The 18,732-nt window shown below is 40.8% G+C and overlaps 1 protein-coding gene across 6 annotated transcripts; it reads right to left on the bottom strand.

Moving 5' to 3' along the window:
* Positions 1-831: 831 nt before the first annotated feature.
* Positions 832-18,643, bottom strand: kif3b (kinesin family member 3B). Of its 6 annotated transcripts, none has more exons than XM_080899988.1 (9): positions 18,508-18,643; positions 15,939-17,438; positions 14,166-14,267; positions 13,747-13,869; positions 12,499-12,617; positions 12,098-12,214; positions 11,221-11,326; positions 4,724-4,935; positions 832-4,366 (listed from the first exon to the last, which is right to left on the bottom strand). In XM_080899988.1, the coding sequence occupies exons 2-9, from the start codon at positions 17,337-17,339 to the stop codon at positions 4,261-4,263; spliced, it is 2,286 nt and encodes a 761-aa protein (XP_080756114.1). In that variant the 5' UTR covers positions 17,340-17,438; positions 18,508-18,643; the 3' UTR covers positions 832-4,260. The 6 variants fall into 6 exon arrangements, with proteins under 6 accessions (XP_080756114.1, XP_080756119.1, XP_080756118.1 ...); XM_080899993.1 differs by having other exon boundaries at positions 15,939-17,435; positions 18,529-18,638; XM_080899992.1 differs by having other exon boundaries at positions 18,529-18,636.
* Positions 18,644-18,732: the final 89 nt, after the last annotated feature.

Here is an 18,732-nt window from a genome sequence, read left to right as displayed (position 1 = left end):
AGCTTATTTTTCTCTTAGAGAAAAAATGTGAAATATGACAATAATCCCAGAGATAACAGGTTTGCAAATATATGAATTTATATAATATATAATTTAAAGGCAACATGCTAATTTATTGGGGGATTCCACCAGAGCAGGTCCAAAAAAACCTGTTTTACAATCTGGGGAAAACAGGTCACAGCTTTTAATTTAGGGCTTTTCAGTCCCTTTGCTACAGAATTAGAAACCTAAGCACCTATCCATTCAGTCTGCCTTTACAAACACTGAAAGAGTGGGTTTTTCTAACAGCTCACTGAATTTCAGGTAACACGATGCCACTATTGCTGCAAGTCACAAGTGAAATTTCTTCCCCTGCTTGACATCAGCTGTATTATTCCAAAGTGGACACATGCAGCAAACACAGTCCACATAAAGTTACAGAGCAGAATCACTGAGTTCTGAGGCTTATAGCTTGGAAAAGTCAGCAATGGTCTAACTCAAAAATTGCAGTTCCACGCCTCCTCTATAATTAACATAGAAACTGTTAGCCTCATGACAACTTTCCATGGCTGGAGTAATGCATAGGCCTTGTACTGTTGTCTATATAGTATAGTTGCACTGGACCTTTGTGAGAGGCCACAGTCCTTCTGCTTTTCCTGGTCTAAAACAAGTTTTAGCTTTGCCTTAACCCTTCTACTGATTAACCATGTTTAATTTCCATCTACTTAGCGTGCGTGTGTGTGTGCGCGCGTGCGTGTGAATGAAAGAAAATACGGAAAAGTAGAGGGAAGGGTAGGTCCTAATGTGTAACATCACACATTCTTAAATACCCTCAAAGACACACCACAGTACTCCCATTAATTTCTCTTTATTAATGTAAAGACACTAAACAAGTAGAAGACATAGCCAAGTCAGATACATAAGCGCACCAGCAGAATCGTCATATGGCTACAATGACAGCATGTAAAAATTGATCGCAAACAGTCTGGGAGTTTGGATCCAGTGATACAAGATTTTTCAATTAAATTATACATTCACATTTTGTTCACTAACTTTCTATGACCGATGAACACAGTCACAACCAAAACATGTTACTCAAGCGTGCTAAAGTCATGCGTATACAGCATTTCAATGTTAGCTCTTATTTTAATATTTATGTTTGTGAAGTACAACTTACAGCTAATGTGCCAATACTGAACCGTGACTCTCTCTGCACAGGCCCACATCAACAACATGACCCATGCTTTCAACATCCATGTGGAAAACTCATCAACTAAGTGGGGAAAACAAGCCTGTAACTTGCCGAATACAAAGACACATAATATATATATGATGAAAAAAAAACAACATTTCAACATTAAATTACAGAGCTCCAAAAATAAAATAACAACAATCTATTTTCAAGAAAAAGAATGAATAAAAAATTATATCTACATTTGTATATAAAAACATAGGATTGTAATAAGTTAGACTTTTTCAATATGGAAACTCATGTGTTTCTTACAGATCTAAAAGTGACTAAGGATTGCCTTTAAACAAGTTATATTCATTACAGTATCTAAATAGATACGCAGGCATGGGTCAAACAGCAGAGAGATCCTTGAGGTACCCTGTGAGGTCGGACCCCAACTTTAAGTCGGTGGTTTGAAAAGGGGGGGGGGGGGGGTTTGGGATAAATGTAAATAGACGTTAGTTAAAAAAATTTTCCTTGTTTTCTCCCCGATTGCCACGACTTAGGAAAACAATTTTCAAAAAAAAAAAAAAAAAGAAGAAAAAAAAAGTCACATACTTTTATTGCACAGAGGTAGAGTTAGGGCTACCTAGACCTCACAGGGATTGTTAGAGACATAGCCCTGATGGTTTACAAGTCTTCAACTCACAAACTGCACACATCACAAGTATTTTAAAAAGATTTGCCACTTGACCCACGCTTGCTGAAATGACACAGTGGGTTGGAAAACCCTGCATGGTAGCAGCGAGCAGAGAGCGCACCCCTTCACGGTTAAGAATATGGGGAACAGAGAGCAGCAGAGAGGCAGGCTGAACCATGACGGTTAAAACTGCATATTGTCCACCTGGAGGCAAATGTTGAATGGTGTGTCTGTGGGGGTTTAATGTTCTTTTACACTCACACAAATACCAAGGTAGATAAAAATAAAAATCACAAGGAAAATATGTTGACCCTTCATCTGCCCAACTTTGCAGTGGTGCTTATCCAAATGACCCAGGATGCCCCCGACTGAACTTCACGCTCTTAACGATTCTCTGATCCTGGAATGAATTTGTAGATGAGCCGACGAAGACTGGGAGGCCTGTGTGTGCACGGCTCAAATGAAGGAGCAGAGACTGAGGATGCAGATTAAGGCACCATGGAACCCTGACAAATCTGAGGCACATTCCAGGACAGTACTTTTGACGTGGCTCAGGCTGTAGTTCAAGCTGATCTCTGGTCTGGTGGCCAACTGCTATGTCATGCAACCTAGAAACTGTCCACAGAGGGTACATGTGTCGGGCTCTCCCCCCATGTTCCCCACCTCCCTTGTGTGTCTCAGGAATAACAGCATCTACTGATTACAGCAACTCGTGACTGAGTCCAGATCTGGAGCATGCTTTATTTCCTGACCTGCACACTTGCAGACTTAAAGAAATAGTCCACCATTTGAGAAAGTTTGCTTATGTATTAGTGTGAAATCTGTACGCTACATAAACCACAAGCAGAAACTAAGAAGCTTAGCTTGGCTCAGCTGAAGAACAAAAACAGTTCTAAGGTACTCAATCATAATATGTCGTGTGTATTTTTTTCCAATAAATATTTCATTTTAAATGTGTTTGTGCTCATTTAGAAAGAGTGACATCACATAGTTTGAGCTCTGACTGCTATTAGTAAACCTTTCAGTACTGTCTACAGCACATGCAGCTTTACAGCTGAGGGATGCGGATTGTTCATGGTAAGCTACCAACTAGCTTGTGAATCATCACGACATAAAGTTAGCCACAGTATGGCAAAGGTACTGTGGCACTGCATTACAAGGGAAATGTAACTATTTAATAACTTAAAATGTGCTGACTGGGTAACAAATCCAATAACATCACTTTTAAAGGGAAGTAATCAAAGCAAAAGGCTACAACCATTTCCTCTTTTGACACTGGTCGCATTTTCACATGCAAACAGGCTTCGCTATGTGCATGCCTTTGGTTTCAGAACTGAAAAACATTTTGGTGAGATCCTACTTAAAAGCTCTTTTTGGCTTGAGAATTCAACTTGACTAATAATTTACTTGTTCTTATTGCTTTTGTGTTGTGCTGAGCTGAGCTAGATTTGACACCGATATTCAGGTTGTACAGAGTAACATCCATTAGGTTGACTGGATTTACCAAAAACAATTAAATGTAAACACCAACATTTTATTTGGTAATTGTAACAGACTAACTGCTTTGCAGTTTGTTTATTATTCAGTTTATAATTTATTAACTAGATTCTATGTCTGCATTTGCATAGTTTTGCCTTTTCAGCTGAGCTGACATGCTCCCTATTAGAAATTTAGTACGAGAATTTTTGAAATTCAAATGGCAGTTTCACCAGCTATGTCTAAAGCCGATCACTTTCTGCTTCACACTTCAGCGTAAAGGTGGTAAAAATTCTTAACGCTTCTCTTTTGTAAGTGTATTTGCCAAAATGTGCAACTATTCCTTTAAGACTGAAGCCAGCACATGCAACCACACGCAATCTTAAAGCTCCTCTAAAGCAACAATTAAAGTCGTGGATAAAAACAGAAAACAAACAAACCCATTCAGACAGTGATTCAAAGATGCACAGACATGCAGCCAGATGTACAACACCACATTCACACACACAACTATGTTAGTGCCAGGTTCAGAGCTCTCAGCCCCCTCCCCCCACTACCACACACACACACGTCCACATTTACAGTAACATGAAGGACATCTAACACACATCTAGGAAGATATGAAGTAGTGCAAGGGAAGGTTAAGCCCACCTTTACTTTTTTGTACGTTAAGAACATTGTGATGCGTCTCTCACACACACACACACGAAATTACTGACATTCATCAATATCTAGGGAACTGTAAAAGCAGTGCAGTATAATGTCATGCACAGCTGCTATTGTTTTGTTGTATTCAAGAGATCAGTTAACAGTGGTGTAGTTAAAAACTAGAAAGCAGCATTAATCTTTTTTTATACCCATCCTCTAAAGGTCATTCCCAATGTGGACAGGTGCAAAACAGGTTGGCAGGCAGTGACAGTAGCAGTAGGAACCATCACTTTGGCACCAGGCCACGGGATTGGGGATAAAGAGGGGATCCTGGGCTGGAGGGGCTGTATGAAGAGGTCGGGGTACTCGACTTCTTGCCTGTTCTTGGTCGTCTAAAGGAGAGAAAAGATTGGCATAGAGTTAGAAAACCTTTTGGTGTCACACCATCAGTGAGTTTATGCTGTTTACAGGGTTCATCTGTCACATATCAAAAATTTGCAGAGTCTTTAACAGGGTAAATCATTTCCTCTGAATGCAAATTTACAATCTGCTGTCTCCTTCCTTTTGTGTTGCGTTGTACAATATGGACAGAAATGAAACAAAGAGGAAGAGATTATTTTGTACAACAAGCCAATGTAAAGCTGTTGCAACATGGTGGGTGTAAAATATTACCAAAAAAAAAAAAGCACTAGTATCTTAACAGGATGCGGCACTCGAAGGTGAATATAACTTGTGGTACTGTTGCTTACCCTGACTTTGGCTTCTTGAGGCTGCCGCTAGCACCAGCAGGCAGCATTTGTCCCAAGCTGCTGTGAAAGCTTGAGGCATCTACCTCGATCTCATCCTCATCCCGAAGAGCATCCTCCAGAGCTGCCGCCAGCTTTGGGGCGATAACTGGCTCCTGGTACTCTTTAGAGGTCCGTGCAGGAATGTCCATATCCAGCATTATGATGTTCTCAGCCTAGAACAATGACACAGAATCACATTCATCTGGGAAAATTCAGTTATATACAAATGTGGTCAGAAGATTTACACATGTTGGGAAGGTCTCTTAGAGACTTTTATAAACAGCTGCAGATCATCAGTTCAAACTCCTGTATGCAAGTATAAGTTTGCCAAGATCTTGAAGAAGACCAGCTGTTTAAGAACAACCCAGGAACCACCATGCCTCGGGCCTACTGTGAATTGGAAACTACTAGAGCACCAGTGTGAAAATAATATGATGTTATATAATGCATTGCATTATGTTTAATAACCAGTAAAGTATTTGCAATGAGCTCAATCTTAAACCTGTGCAGCAGTAACGTTAATCTTTTAAATACTGACAACTGCCATTGCTACGTCTCAGCCTAACTTTAAAAAGTTAGGCGTACTGGCACAAAAGTTAGGCGCACACAAATTTTATAATAATTTATATAATATAACGTGTTTTTCTGGATACACTGTGCTTTTTCAGCTTTCAAAGATTGATGACACCGTGTCAGAGCACTGGCTATGAATTTCAGACGGATCAGGCCTTAACTTAACAGAAAAGTTAGCAATAGTTCTTTTCCTATTCCACTTCTGTCGTGCCTAGGCTGCTCACTACGGCTGGGTATCATCACTGATTTCTATAATCCATTCGATTCCGGTTTTCAAAGTCCCGATTCGATTCAACTTAGCCTCAGACAGTCAGAAATATTATTTCTGATCATTTATCAGTACTGACTTCTTCAGAATTGTGAACATCACAGCAGATGCCTTTGTGTGAAAGTAACTGAGAATAAAACAGAAAAACATGAAGGAGATTTTCCTGGTCTGGCTTTTTATAGCAGATAACCTTAAAAATATTCTACAATGTTCTGCATATAAAGTTTAAATTTCTTCAGTATTGAACAACAGAAAAAACAGGCTTTCTTGTCCGAGGTCATTTAAGTGAAAAAAAGAAAAGAAAAAGACAGCAGCCACAGCGCTGTAAACAACGGTAGACTGGTGGGTAATAAGCGAATGAATAATACAGAAAACAGAGATTGGAGACGGGAAACTGTTCTTGAAGTACAGAGAGAGATAGAGAGAGAGAGCTAGCTGTGCATGGAGTGTGATTTTAATAGTCGTGGAAGAAAAACAGCAAAATTCATGACGACATTAATCAAATGTGAAGCGCAGTTTGCTGCTTCTTTTGCTGCTGGCTCGGTGGATTTTGGTTGGAGAGACAAAACCTGCAGCTCAGAATCAGCGCAAAAAGACGTAATCACAGCGCGGACCGGACGCATCAGGATCGCTAAGCTCCGACAGCGTGTACGTCTACGGGCCGTCGGGTGAGAAAGCCGAGAAAGTTGATTCTGATGCGTCGGTCCATTCTGTGTTTACGTCTTTGTGTGGAATCCGTGTACCTGCTCTCATTTGCTGTTTGGTTGTTGTTGAAATGGTTTTGTGAGCTTTAATCTGAGAATCTGGCGTTTCTGGCAAAACACAGTTATATTTAAAAGTCGATTCAGGATTTAATGAATTGATATCGCTTTATTCAAGCTACTCACCTCCCACCTGCACTTTCAACTGGACCACGGCCAATCAGAGAGGTCCCGCCCCTTACTATCTCTGATTGGTTTAGTCCACGATAGGGGCAAAATGTGTGTCTGTTGTTGACCACAGGGAAGGTTGCAGATTTTTTTTTTTTTGCTACCCGAACAGTTGGTCGCACAGGTGCAAGCAAATTTTATTTTTTTTTTTTTTTTTTTTGGTCGCACCACTGAAAAATTTGGTCGCATTTGCGACCAAATTGGTCGCACTCTAGAGCTCTGCTACACTGCAGCATTCGAGTTATCACATTCACAAGACCTTCAGAAAATTGGACGTTTGATTTAAGCTCGTTTGATGCACCTATGGTATCATTTTGTAAATCCTAGTTGACTTCTTCTCAACTATGAGCAGGGATCTAGATTAACTTTTTGCCACAGTTGCACTGATGCACTTTTTTTCTTTAAGAGTACCAGCACAAAAGTTAGATGCACCCAAATTTTTCAACCTCATCACTTAACCCCCATGTTTTACATGTTCACTATAACTTTACGTTAACTTAACAAAAAAAGTTATCAATCGTTCTTTTCATCTTTTCTCATTACCCACAGCTACATCTACTTCTGTCGGGGCTAGGCTACTCACTAGGGCTGGGTATCATCACCGATTTCTATATTTGATTCAATTCCGATTCGAAAGGTCCTGATTTGATTCTATTCAATTTTGACCCAGACAATCAGAAATATTTTAATGCTGATCATTAATCAGCACTGACACGTGTGAGACTTCATCAGAGGTGTAAGAATCCCAGCAGATGCCTTTGTGTCAAAGTAATTGAGGATAAAACTCAGAAAAACATGAAGGAGATTTTCCTGGCCTGGCTTTTTAAATAAATAAATACAATTTTATTTATATAGCACCTTTCTAGACAGAATCACAAAGTTCTGCACATAAGATAACAAATAATAAAACTGTAAAACAGACAATATAAAACAGGCAGAAATTTAACCAAAAACAGTTTTAAAAAGGTGAGTTTTGAGTTGTTGTTTTTTTTAAAAAAACAACTACAGAGTCCACAGTTCTTAATGTATGAGGGAGAGAGTTCCACAGTCTTGGGGCCACAGTGGCAAAAGCTCTGTCACCCTTTGTTCTCATCTTAGTCTGTTTTATAGCAAGTAAGCCCTGATCAGATGATCTCAGGGACCTGCTAGGGACATAGGACTGTAGCAGATCGGAGATGTAGGATGGTTCCAGTCTATGCAAGGCTCTAAATGTCAAGACCAGGATCTTAAAATGTACTCTAAATTCAACAGGAAGCCAGTGTAGCTGAAATAGCAGTGGTGTCACATGTGAATACTTTGAGGATTTTGTCAACAGCCTAGCTGCAGCGTTTTGCACAACCTGCAGACGATCCAGAGAACCTTTGCTTAGACACAAACAAACAGATACAATAGTCCAAGCGTGAGGAAATAAATGCATGTATAGCTATCAGTTCAGGGAGAGATAAAAATGGGGCTTAATGATGTCATTTCTTAAATGATAAAAACAAGACCGAACCAGAGATTTCACATGCCGATCCAATGTGAGAGTCGAGTCAAAAGTGACACCTAAATTCCTGATAGAGGATTTAACATGCACAGAAAGAGGACCAAGGGCTTTCACTATCTGGGATAAAGTCTGTCCGGAGCATATATGAGGACTTCAGTTTTCCCCTTCTTGAGTTGGAGTGCTTGATGGAATCAGTCATTTAAAAGCTGAAGCTTAGATAAATCCTGGGGGCTTAAAAGAAATGTACAACTGAATATCATCAGCATAACAGTGATAAGAAATGTCCTCAAAAGAGCCCATTATATGCTGGAGGGGAGAAGATATATTACAACCAATAAAGGCCCCAAAACCGAACCCTGAGGGACACCACAAAAGTAAGGGAGGTAGAGGATGACCTACAATCGGAGACCACCACAGAAAAAGATCGGTTATGTAGATATGAGGAGAACCACCCTAAGGCAGTACCTGATACACCAACCCAATGTTTAAGCCTTTCAAGGAGGATGTGGTGGTCAACAGTGTCAAAAGTCGATGTTAGGTCCAACATAACTAGGACCGAGCATTTTCCTGCATCATTATTCATCAAAATGTCACTTGAGACCCTAGGAAGGGCTGTTTCTGCGGAGTGAGCTCTGCGAAAGCCGGATTGAAACTTATCGCAAATGTTATGTTTGTGAAAGTATCCAAAATGACAGGGCGTGATGAGGTGGAGATAGACATAACAGGTGCTGAATGAGAAAAGTTCATTCTTATGTTATTAATCTTTGCAAGAAGAAAAGAAAGAAAACTGTCACAGTCCTCATTAGATGAAATGGGAGCTATTGAAAGTAGAGCAGGGCGATATGGCCAAAAATATTTATCACGATATATATTTGAAAATTTGCGATAACGATATAACTGACGATATAATTGATGCGAGACAAAATACAACTCCACAACATTACTAGCGCAAAAAGACAACCTACCATTTATTTTCACTTAAACAAGAAGCTGGTTTTTATGTACATTAAAGCTTTATAAAAATGTAACAGTGCAAATGCAAATTCCTTGCTGAAAGTTTAACCAAAAGGCATTTCCAGTAGAAATGGGCTGACATATCCTGAGCATAACCATGTATAATATCCACTGAAGTTAAAAAGAGGTGCTTTGCAACATTAAACTGCAGTGTGCAGTACGTATTTTTCGGACCATGAGGTGCACGGGATTATAAGGCACATTAAGCGAAACAAAGCAGTCAGATAAATCAAACTTTATTAAACTCATTCTTCTTGCTTCCTCCACTTCTGTACCATTGATTCATTAATGTTGAATTCTCTGGCAGCTGTTCTATTCCCATGTTGTTGCAGTATATTAATGACTAACCTGGTATTGTGGATGGATTATCTCAGTTGTTCTCCTGACTGAAGTTTGGTCCGTTTACAGCATCCTGCCATGCGATTGCATTTGTCTCTAACCATGAGGAACCTTCACGTTAACTTTTATAAGTGGAAAAGTGTTAGTGTTCGTCCTCCAGCTTCACTGTTTATGTTATGCTAACATAGCTGTGTCGCTAGCGATCACGTAGCACATCATTATATACCAGCTAGCCCAACTTCAGTAACCCTACAAACGTCACTGCTGTTTAGTTTCCTGTCTTCATTTATGTTGGACGTGATAGCAGAGCTGTACGTTTGAATTTTTTCAGAAATCTCTCAGTCAGAACATGCTATATCATGCTTAGGTAACTAGCGAAACTAGCGAGCTAACTTCCGCTAGCTTCCTGCTAACTTCTAACTCCGTTAAATGTAATAAATTTTGTTTTCATGGATGCCTGGAAGTTAAACTTCATAGTTACACCTGGTAAAGCAGCAATGCTGATCGTTTTATTAAAGATGAAAGAATTTAGACAGTTTTTAACTCTCAGTGATGCTGCAGTGTTTGTTTGACCTGAAGAATACGGAGTTTAGGACCCAGATTACTCCCAGATTTAAGAGCATCTTAGTCCGACAAATACGACAATAACGACGGCCGCTTGCATGTTCTGCAAAAAAATGTGCTTTGTTGTGTATCTGACGGACAAACACCAAATCAGTTCCACATCACTGAAGTTGCACCATTTTTACAAACCAATTCTGGTTCATCTGTTTCACTCAACAATCGGCCATGTGCGTATGAAAACAAAGGCACTGCGCATGCGCGTTTTACTCATTCTATCGCGATATTTCATTTTCCTATCGTTGCCTAACATTATACCGGTATTACCGTGAACGGTATAAAATGGCCCAGCCCTAATTGAAAGTTTACATTTCTACGCTATTGAACAGCAGAAATGAGGCTTTCTTGTCAGACGTAATTTTTTTTTTTGGGGGGGGGGGAGAAACGCGTCCAACAGCGCTGTAAACAACGGTAGACTGGTGAAAAATAAGCAAGAAAATGAATGCAGATTTTAGACGAGAAACTGTTCTTGAAGTACATGGAGAGAGAGAGAGCGAGAGAAAGAGCTGTGCAGAAAGTGTGATTTTTATTGTGGTTGAAGCAAAGCAGTAAAAGTAAGAGAGAATTCATGAAGATGTTTATCAAAGGTGAAGTGCAGTTTTGATCTTCTTTTGATGCTGGTTCAATGAGTTTTGGTTGGAGAGAGACAAAACTTGTAGCATCAGAATCTAGCGCAAAATAAGAAGTAAACACAAAGCACGGACCCGGAGCATCAGAATCATTGAGCTGTCAGTTTTCATTTATATTTAAAAGTCGATTTAGGATTTAATGAATCGATATCGCTTCATTCACTACTACTACTCACCTCTATCCGCCTGCACTTTCAAACGTACACACGCTTAGGACTACAGGACTATCTGGACCATGGACAATCAGAGAGGTCTCGCCCCTGACTATCTCTGATTGGTTTAGACCTCGATATAGGCATAATGTGTGTCTGTTGTTGACCACACGGAGACTTTCAGAGACTTTTTGTATGGCTGGTCGCACTGGTGCGACCTACGAGTTTTTTAGTTGCACCATTGAGAAATTAGGTTGCATATGCGACCAAATTGGTCGCACGCTAGAGCCCTGTATGAGAGTGAGGTGAATTTCAACGCGTTGTGCTCCCATGCACAACCTTTGTTGTCCCCATCAGCTTTCTACAGCTGAGGGAAAATACAGTTTTATATGCAGTGATAACTTAACTATAATAACAACACTATAAAGGAGAGGGAGAAAAGCTTACTTTGTATCTCATGTCAGGCTTCAACATCATGGCCACACGGGCATGGTGACTGAGGGGCCTCCAGTAGCCGACTGCAGACCGAGGCCTGCTCATCATCTGATGGTCACTGAGTGAGAAAGAGAGAGAGAGAAAAGGAGTATTACAAAGCAGCATGGGAAATTTGCTTCTTGCTTTGGTGTTTTACAATAAATCAGTTGCCAGCTCTGCCACTCTGCAGCACTATAATGAGCAACTGTGTGCACCATTTGCTAGAATTGCATGCCAAACAGCATCTATTGAAGGGACTTTTAGTTTCCCTTTCCTAATAAGGCACAGGTTCCACAGCTGGTTCTCCAACACTTGTCTGTTTTAGCTCTTTTCCAGTAGAACCTATTAGGGTCAGGTCGGCTCGGTTTTTAGGGTTTTCCATTAGGTGGCAGTACCTGGTACCAGGTACTTTTTTAGTACCTACTTGGCCGGAATTCCAAGCGATCTAAAGTGATCAGAAAACATGACGTCAAGACTGCATGCCACCGATTGGCTAGTCAGTGATGTCATTCGATAAGTCTCCTTCACGAGAAGCAAAACTTCTACTTATGAATCCCTGCAATGAGGAAAATGGCTACACAAAAAACAACAGCGTGGTTCCAGACCGAGCAGCAAGTATATCACCGACTCAATGTGTTCCTTTGTTGTGGTGTTTAGAACGACCCCACGTACATTGGGTGGTACTCGATTGTAATGGACAACCAAAACAGAGTCGAGTAGGTAGTAGAGGAAAAGCACTATTTGTGAACCTATACAAAGAAAGGTAAATATAAGCTAGTCAAGCAGAAAACATTCTAAAAATGTTATGATTTGAGATGGAAAGACCCACTCTGAATATTCCCAGACTTACTCCTCAATACGTGTGATGGGCTTCATCTTCCATTCCTCAGGCTCCTCATCGAAGAAAGCCCTGTTGACTATTTTGTTTTTCTCCTCTAGAGGAATGAAGTTTTCAATAATCAGATGTCTGAAAGAAACACATGAACATTTAATAGACAGACAGGGAGACAGAGAGAGACAAAGAAAACTCAGACATGTTATTTAAAACAGGAAAGGTTGAAAGCATTTGAATGTAATGTATCTGTTCCTCATTAAATATTTCATTTCCATGCACTACAGTGAGAAAGAGTCTTAAAGCACAAGAAGCTCCACTAATTCGCTAGCAATCTTTTTACGGTTCCTCCTCGATCACATGACACAGTCTTGATCAGAGATTTGTGTCGGGCCAACATTGATATGCAGACTTCATACTTGAGTTTGAGGTCCCTGGTGAGTTCGTTTTGGATCTGCTCCATCTCCTGGCGCTCGTTGATGTGTGCTTCTTGGAGATCTTGGATTTCTGCCTTCACTGACTGCAGCTTGGAAAACAGCTAGAGGAGAGAGAAAGAGAAAACTAGAGTGACCAGAAAAAGACTGTTAGAGCATTCAGCCTTAAATGTTTTTGTTTAAAAGCCTGATTGTCATAAGGAATAATGAACAACCCAAATAGAACACCACAGACAATACCCGACTTAAAATAGCAGTTGACCTACTTACTTGCAAGAAACTTTATTACCCGACAAACCAAAAACACTGTACCTTCAACAGTGTCATTATGACGACAAGGTATGCCAACTTTGTCAATCTCAATATTAGATTCTGATCGTTTTATTTATTTATTTCTTATTTTTTGTTAAATGAAGGTTATGAAATTCAACATTTTTTTTACCATCCAAATCCATATACATGTTGATATAGTTAGTTTGTTGCACATTCAGCACAATTATTTTCATATTAAACAAATTTTAATACTAGACAAAGATAGCCCGAGTAAATATGAAAGGTTTTGAAATGATTACATCATTTAAGTAAGACAAATATGCAAAAAAATCTAACTCAGGAAGGGGGCAAATACTTTCACAGCATTGTAAACGTTCAGTTCAATTGAGTCAGCTCACAATCACCTCAATGTGCTTATATTGTAATAAAAAAAATTCTATAAGGTTACTGAGATCTGGTAATAATGATGGGGAGGAAGAAGCCCTTTTAACAGGAAGAGAACTCTGGGGAAAAACGAGGCTCAGAGATAGACGGCCATCAGCTGGAGATTAGGGTAATGGCTTTTGAAATGAAAGATACCATGTTTACACTGCAGGTTTACCTCATTCTACATAAAGTGGAGAGTTTGTTTCCAGCCAGTCTGGTTTATCAACGACTCTATACTCTGCAATGCCATCATTAATCTTTGGTAACAAAGCAAAACACTTTTCACTTGTTTTCACTTTCATTAATTTCCATTTCTATATTCATTTTAAATGTCAGGGGCTGATATTGTAAAATCATAGCCTCTTAAAAAAAAAAAAAAAAAAGTACTCTCAGAACTCAGTTCCTCTTTTTCTTTTGTGTCAACATGAAAACAAAAACTATTTTGACATTTGGGAATCAATTCAGAATTCTTCCATACCCATGTGAACCAAATTTGTTGATAATGCCTTGGGCAAATGTGACAACCATCCTCACCTTTTTCAGCTTCTTGGTTTTAATGTCAACTTCCTGTTGCAGAGAAGTGTAGGTCTCCTTAAGCTCCAGTGTCTCTTCATCACGACTTTCCATTTGCTGCTGCATCTCTCGCTCTCGCCGTTTCTGGACACACATAAACAAACTTGCATGTGTTCACAACTTTTAATGGGTTCTGTCTCTGAGATCAAAGACAATTTACTGGCTGAAAGATGTTTTCGTCTGGTACTAAATGGACAAAAATGTTCACTTTCAAAAATCAGTGCCTAGTCTGCTGAAGAAGTCTGAAATGCCTAACAAGGAATTTGATGAATTTGGAATCATAAGTACATGGGATAGAAAACTGCTAGCAGAGTAATGTTTTGGTAATATAGAAAGTATTACCCCTGTACTTGGCCTTGGTGCCAACCCCTTTACTATACCTGTTCAGCAATCTCCTGCCTCTTTTGCTCCAGCATTCTTTGCTGCTCATTGGTGTGATCCACAATGTTCTTCCCCCCTACTAGGAGCTTACTCTCCATCGCCTGGATGCAAATAAAAATTAGGAAAAGATCTCTTTAAGTCACACAAGGGATAAAAGAAAATGACTCCAAGCACAGGACCAGTACAACCTCAAAGAAGCTATGGTAACTTTTGTGAGTGTAATTTAAATAATTTTGAGCTTGAACGCTTCCTTTTGTTCAAAATTGCTTCAACAGATAAGTAGAAGTTCCCCACAGCACATAGGTGCTCATGTTTGATTTGACAGATTTGTGTGTTATTTTTAACACACTGGATACCCTTCTTTGTGTCTACATCCAGGGATCTTTTGTTTCTTAAGTGAATGTGTGAACCACTGCACTACGGAGCCACAGCTAGTTCTAAAAGGAAGAACACCTATGCCAGAGTCATTTTCATTGACTTTGTCTCAGCTTTTAACACGATCATTCCACAGCAGTTGGTGGAAAAGCTGATTCTATTAGGCGTGAACCCTGCAACCTCCAACTGGGTTTTCAGCTTCCTGACAAAGCGGCAACAGACAGTCAAGGTGGGCAGCCACACATCAAAGACTATCTTACCGAGTACAGGCTCTCCTCAGGGGGGTGTCCTGAGCCCGCTGTTGTTCAGTCTGCTCACACATGACTCTAACCAAATTGTGAAGTTTGTAGATGACTCAACAGTGGTTGGCCTCATCACTGACATGAGTGATGAGTCCACTTATATAATGGACATGGAGCAGCTTGAAGTGTGGTGTAGATCTCATAATCCCACCATCAATGTGTATAAAACAAAAGAGATGGTAATTGATTTCAGGAAGTCTGGCAGAGTTCACAGACCTCACCATAGATGGTGCTGCTGTGGAGAGGGCCAGCAGTGTTAAGTTTCTGGGTGTGCACCTAGAGTTAATACCACAGCAGTTTAAATTGAAACAAAAAGAAAAAGCACAAAAGCGTCTCCACTCCCTCAGGAGACTCAGAAAAGCAGGACTCTCCACACTTCACCTCACAACTTTTTGCAGAGGCACCATTAAAAACATCCTGACACAAAGTTTTACATCTTGGTTTGGCAGCTGCAAGTCCAATGAAAAGCAACAACTCAATAGACTGCCAGGAGGATTGTTGGTGCCCCTCTCTCGTCTCTGGAAGAAATCTACAAACAGAGCTGCATACACTTAGCTATCTCCATCATCAGAGACTCCCACCACCCCTCTCATAGCCTGTTCTCCCTCCTGCTGTCTGGCAAGAGAGAGGAGCATCAGCTGCAGAACCACCAGGATGCTGGAAGGGTTCTTTGCACAAGCAGCGAGACTGACAAATGAACTGTGCCCCCTCCCCATCCATTCCGCTATTCACAAAGCTATACTGTAAGATCTACAAGCGGACTTTGATAACCCCTATCTACACATGCATGCACACACGCATACAATATACAGCTCAAATACACACACGACTTAATTTAATTACCCCCTTCTGTGAAAGGACTGCTGCTGCTGCTATCGGAATTAGTGTGACTATTTAGACTTGAGTTTGTTTTAGAATTTAGATTTTGTTTTTTATCCCCGTTTATTGTTATGATTTATTACTGCCTTTTTAAAAACATTTTATTGACTATTTCACCAGCTGATGAGTGTTTCATTTCAGCCTGGGTAACACCATACGAAATGACAAACTTCTTGAAACTCTTGGTACTTAAAAAAAAAAAAAAAATCTGCTTACCTTAACTTTGGCTGCAAGCTTCTCTCCGGCCTCCCTCTCCTTCCGGAAGTCTTCCATTTTCCTCTCTTTCTCTTTAAGAAGCCGGGCTTTCTCCTCAGCTACCAGGCTGTGATCCTCCAGGATTGCCTTTCTCTCCTTTTCCAACTTCTCCTGCTGTTCTCTCCAGTAGTCCCCCTTGTCGTCTCCATCTTCCTCATCGTCCTCTGTCTCGCCACTTTCCAGACCCTCATCATCGCTCCCTTCCCCAGCTCTCCTCCTCAGCCTTCTCTTTTTCTTTCCTGAGCGTTTCTGCAGCTGCGCCTTCAGCCTGGCAATCTCCTCCTGAAACTCCCTGAGCAGGGCATCTTTGGGATCTTCATTGATACGTGGTTTGTTCTTGATATTTTTTGCCCTGTTTGAATAGCGCAGAGTTGTTAAGGTCTCCTCCACATTGTAGGATGCTGGGCCAATGTTGGCAACCATGACAGTGCGGGCATTGCCCCCTAGGGAGTCCTGCAGCAGACGTGTCAGCTTCGAGTCTCGGTAAGGGATGTGGCTGCTCCTGCCATCCACCAGAGCTGATATGACATTACCAAGAGCAGAAAGGGATAGATTTATCTTTGTGGCTTCTTTAAGCCTCTCCCCCTGAGCTCCAGTCTTGGTTTGCCTTTCACTGCCAGCTAAATCCACCAGGTTGAGTTTGCCAACTCTTATGTGGTTCTCTCCATCCACACCCAACTCACTGCACTCCACCGTGATGACAAAAATGGCGTGAGAGCGTGAGCTGTGCTCATTCATATTAGTGGCTCCAACTGATCGATTCTGGTTTCCCACATTCATGACATGCTCGATCTCTCGCACACTCTTGGTAACAAATGATGAAAGATCTTTAACATACACACCCGTGTCGGGCCTCTCCCTGAGCTCGAGACGACGTGACTGATCTTTTGAGAGCAAGTCTCTGATCTCCTCCTGGTAGATTTCTAAGTATGACGCTCTGACAAGGTACTGTTGGTTCTGTGAACGTGAAATGTGTGTGAAGATGTGCTCAAAGGAGTTTGGGATCACTCCTCTCTTCTCCGGATCATTTCTCACCCCTTCCATAGTGTAAGTCTTCCCTGTACCCGTCTGGCCATAAGCAAAGATGGTCCCATTAAATCCCAGAAGAACAGACTCAACCAGGGGCCTGAAGGTTTCATCATACATTTCTAGCTGTTTGGAGTTCCAACCATAAACAGCATCAAATGTAAAGATTTTGGGCAGTTCGTTGCCCGAGGACTCCCTTGGGTTTCTCACAATAATTTGGCCCAGTTTGACATCAACAGACACCACACTCTCATACTTGGCGGCCCGCTCTTTCTCGTTCATAGGACGGCAACGGACCACCACCTTGACTGACTCCGAGCTCTTGCTCTTGGACATGGTGAGGAGCACCTGCCAATCCTTGCTGCTTGGCACCTTGTCTTCCTAAAGAGCAGCTTTAGTAACACTTCAGCAATAGCTTGCCCAAATCTGACACTGCTGGGGTGAAAACAATCAGTGAATTACATCTCAGATCATGGTTAAAGCATCGCACAGGTTAAAGTGAAATTCTGCCACCGGATGGCACTGCTTACAAGCAGGTGTTTTGATTTAGGATAAGTACTAGTGCCTAACTTCTTTAAATTTTATGTGTTTTTAGATATCCTCGCTTCTGCACAACTTTGTGGAAGATGATGGCTCCACTAGCTCACTGCACTACCTTGTGTTAGAAAGGGGTATTACAAAGAACTAAATACCAGCCCTAATTCAAACAGCTGGTGTCTCTTTATGACAACATATAGATGTTTTGGACACATGCTAATGACTGTTATTTCTTCAGTCTCTGTTAACAGGTTTAGTTGATTCGGGAAGGGTTAAAAGTATTTTTAACTACCTTTAAGGACAAAAAGAGAAACCCACTTGGTTAAGGTATCGGATAGGCAGCGAGACCGCTTACCTGACACATCTGAGCAGCCGTTCCCTTGCACATAAAACTAAGCTTCCTAAGACTTTTGCAGCTATCACCGTAAAATACCACAGCAACAGGCATAATCACACATTAAGCTAAATATAGTTGTTTAAATGAATAACCGTTTTCCTATTCACATGCAAACTGAAAAAAACAATCGCACTGATACACTGTTCTGTCAGAGTACATAGCAATGACACTACTTTAAATTGGCTAACTGGATTTCAGCTAATTAGGTGAAGAAACCTCACCTTGGTTTAAAGTTGGAATGTCAGATAATTAAATGACAGCCTTTAGAAAGAAATTTGATAAATGGTCAATTTTACGATGGCAGGTTAGTAAACGTTACCAGTTGATTAGTCAAACTCACGGATCAGCTTTCTAGCGTTAGCTCATTTTAAACACGTCCTGTAACGAGACCACAACACTGGGCTAGCAACTGCAAACAAACTGGTAACCTAAGCTACAAATCTGGTAGCACTGCCCGGCTAACACTCTTAGCAAATCTAAAGATTATTCAAGATATCGCTACGCGAAATTTCGCAAAACCTACTAACACAACTTTACACCAGCCACACAGAAACGTAATTTAACACTAACCAGTGACAAACGTTAGCTTACGCAAAACTCCCACTGCGATGAAGTGAATCGTCGATGGCTAAATTCCTGCCGAACCAGCAGCGGTTCGATTTTGTTGCGCGTCTCCTCGTGAATTTACGGAACGGGTGCTGGAAGTGGCCAAAAATGATCACGTGAAGTCTGGCGTTTAACTTTGTAAGACCCAACCCATCAAAAAAAAAAAAAAAAAAAAAAAAAATAGCAAGA

This window comes from Rhamphochromis sp. 'chilingali', assembly GCF_963969265.1.
Source record: "Rhamphochromis sp. 'chilingali' genome assembly, chromosome: 12".
Lineage (NCBI taxonomy): Eukaryota > Metazoa > Chordata > Actinopteri > Cichliformes > Cichlidae > Rhamphochromis > Rhamphochromis sp. 'chilingali'.
Note: the sequence above shows the minus strand (reverse complement) of the source record. Positions and strands in the feature narration are given on the sequence as shown.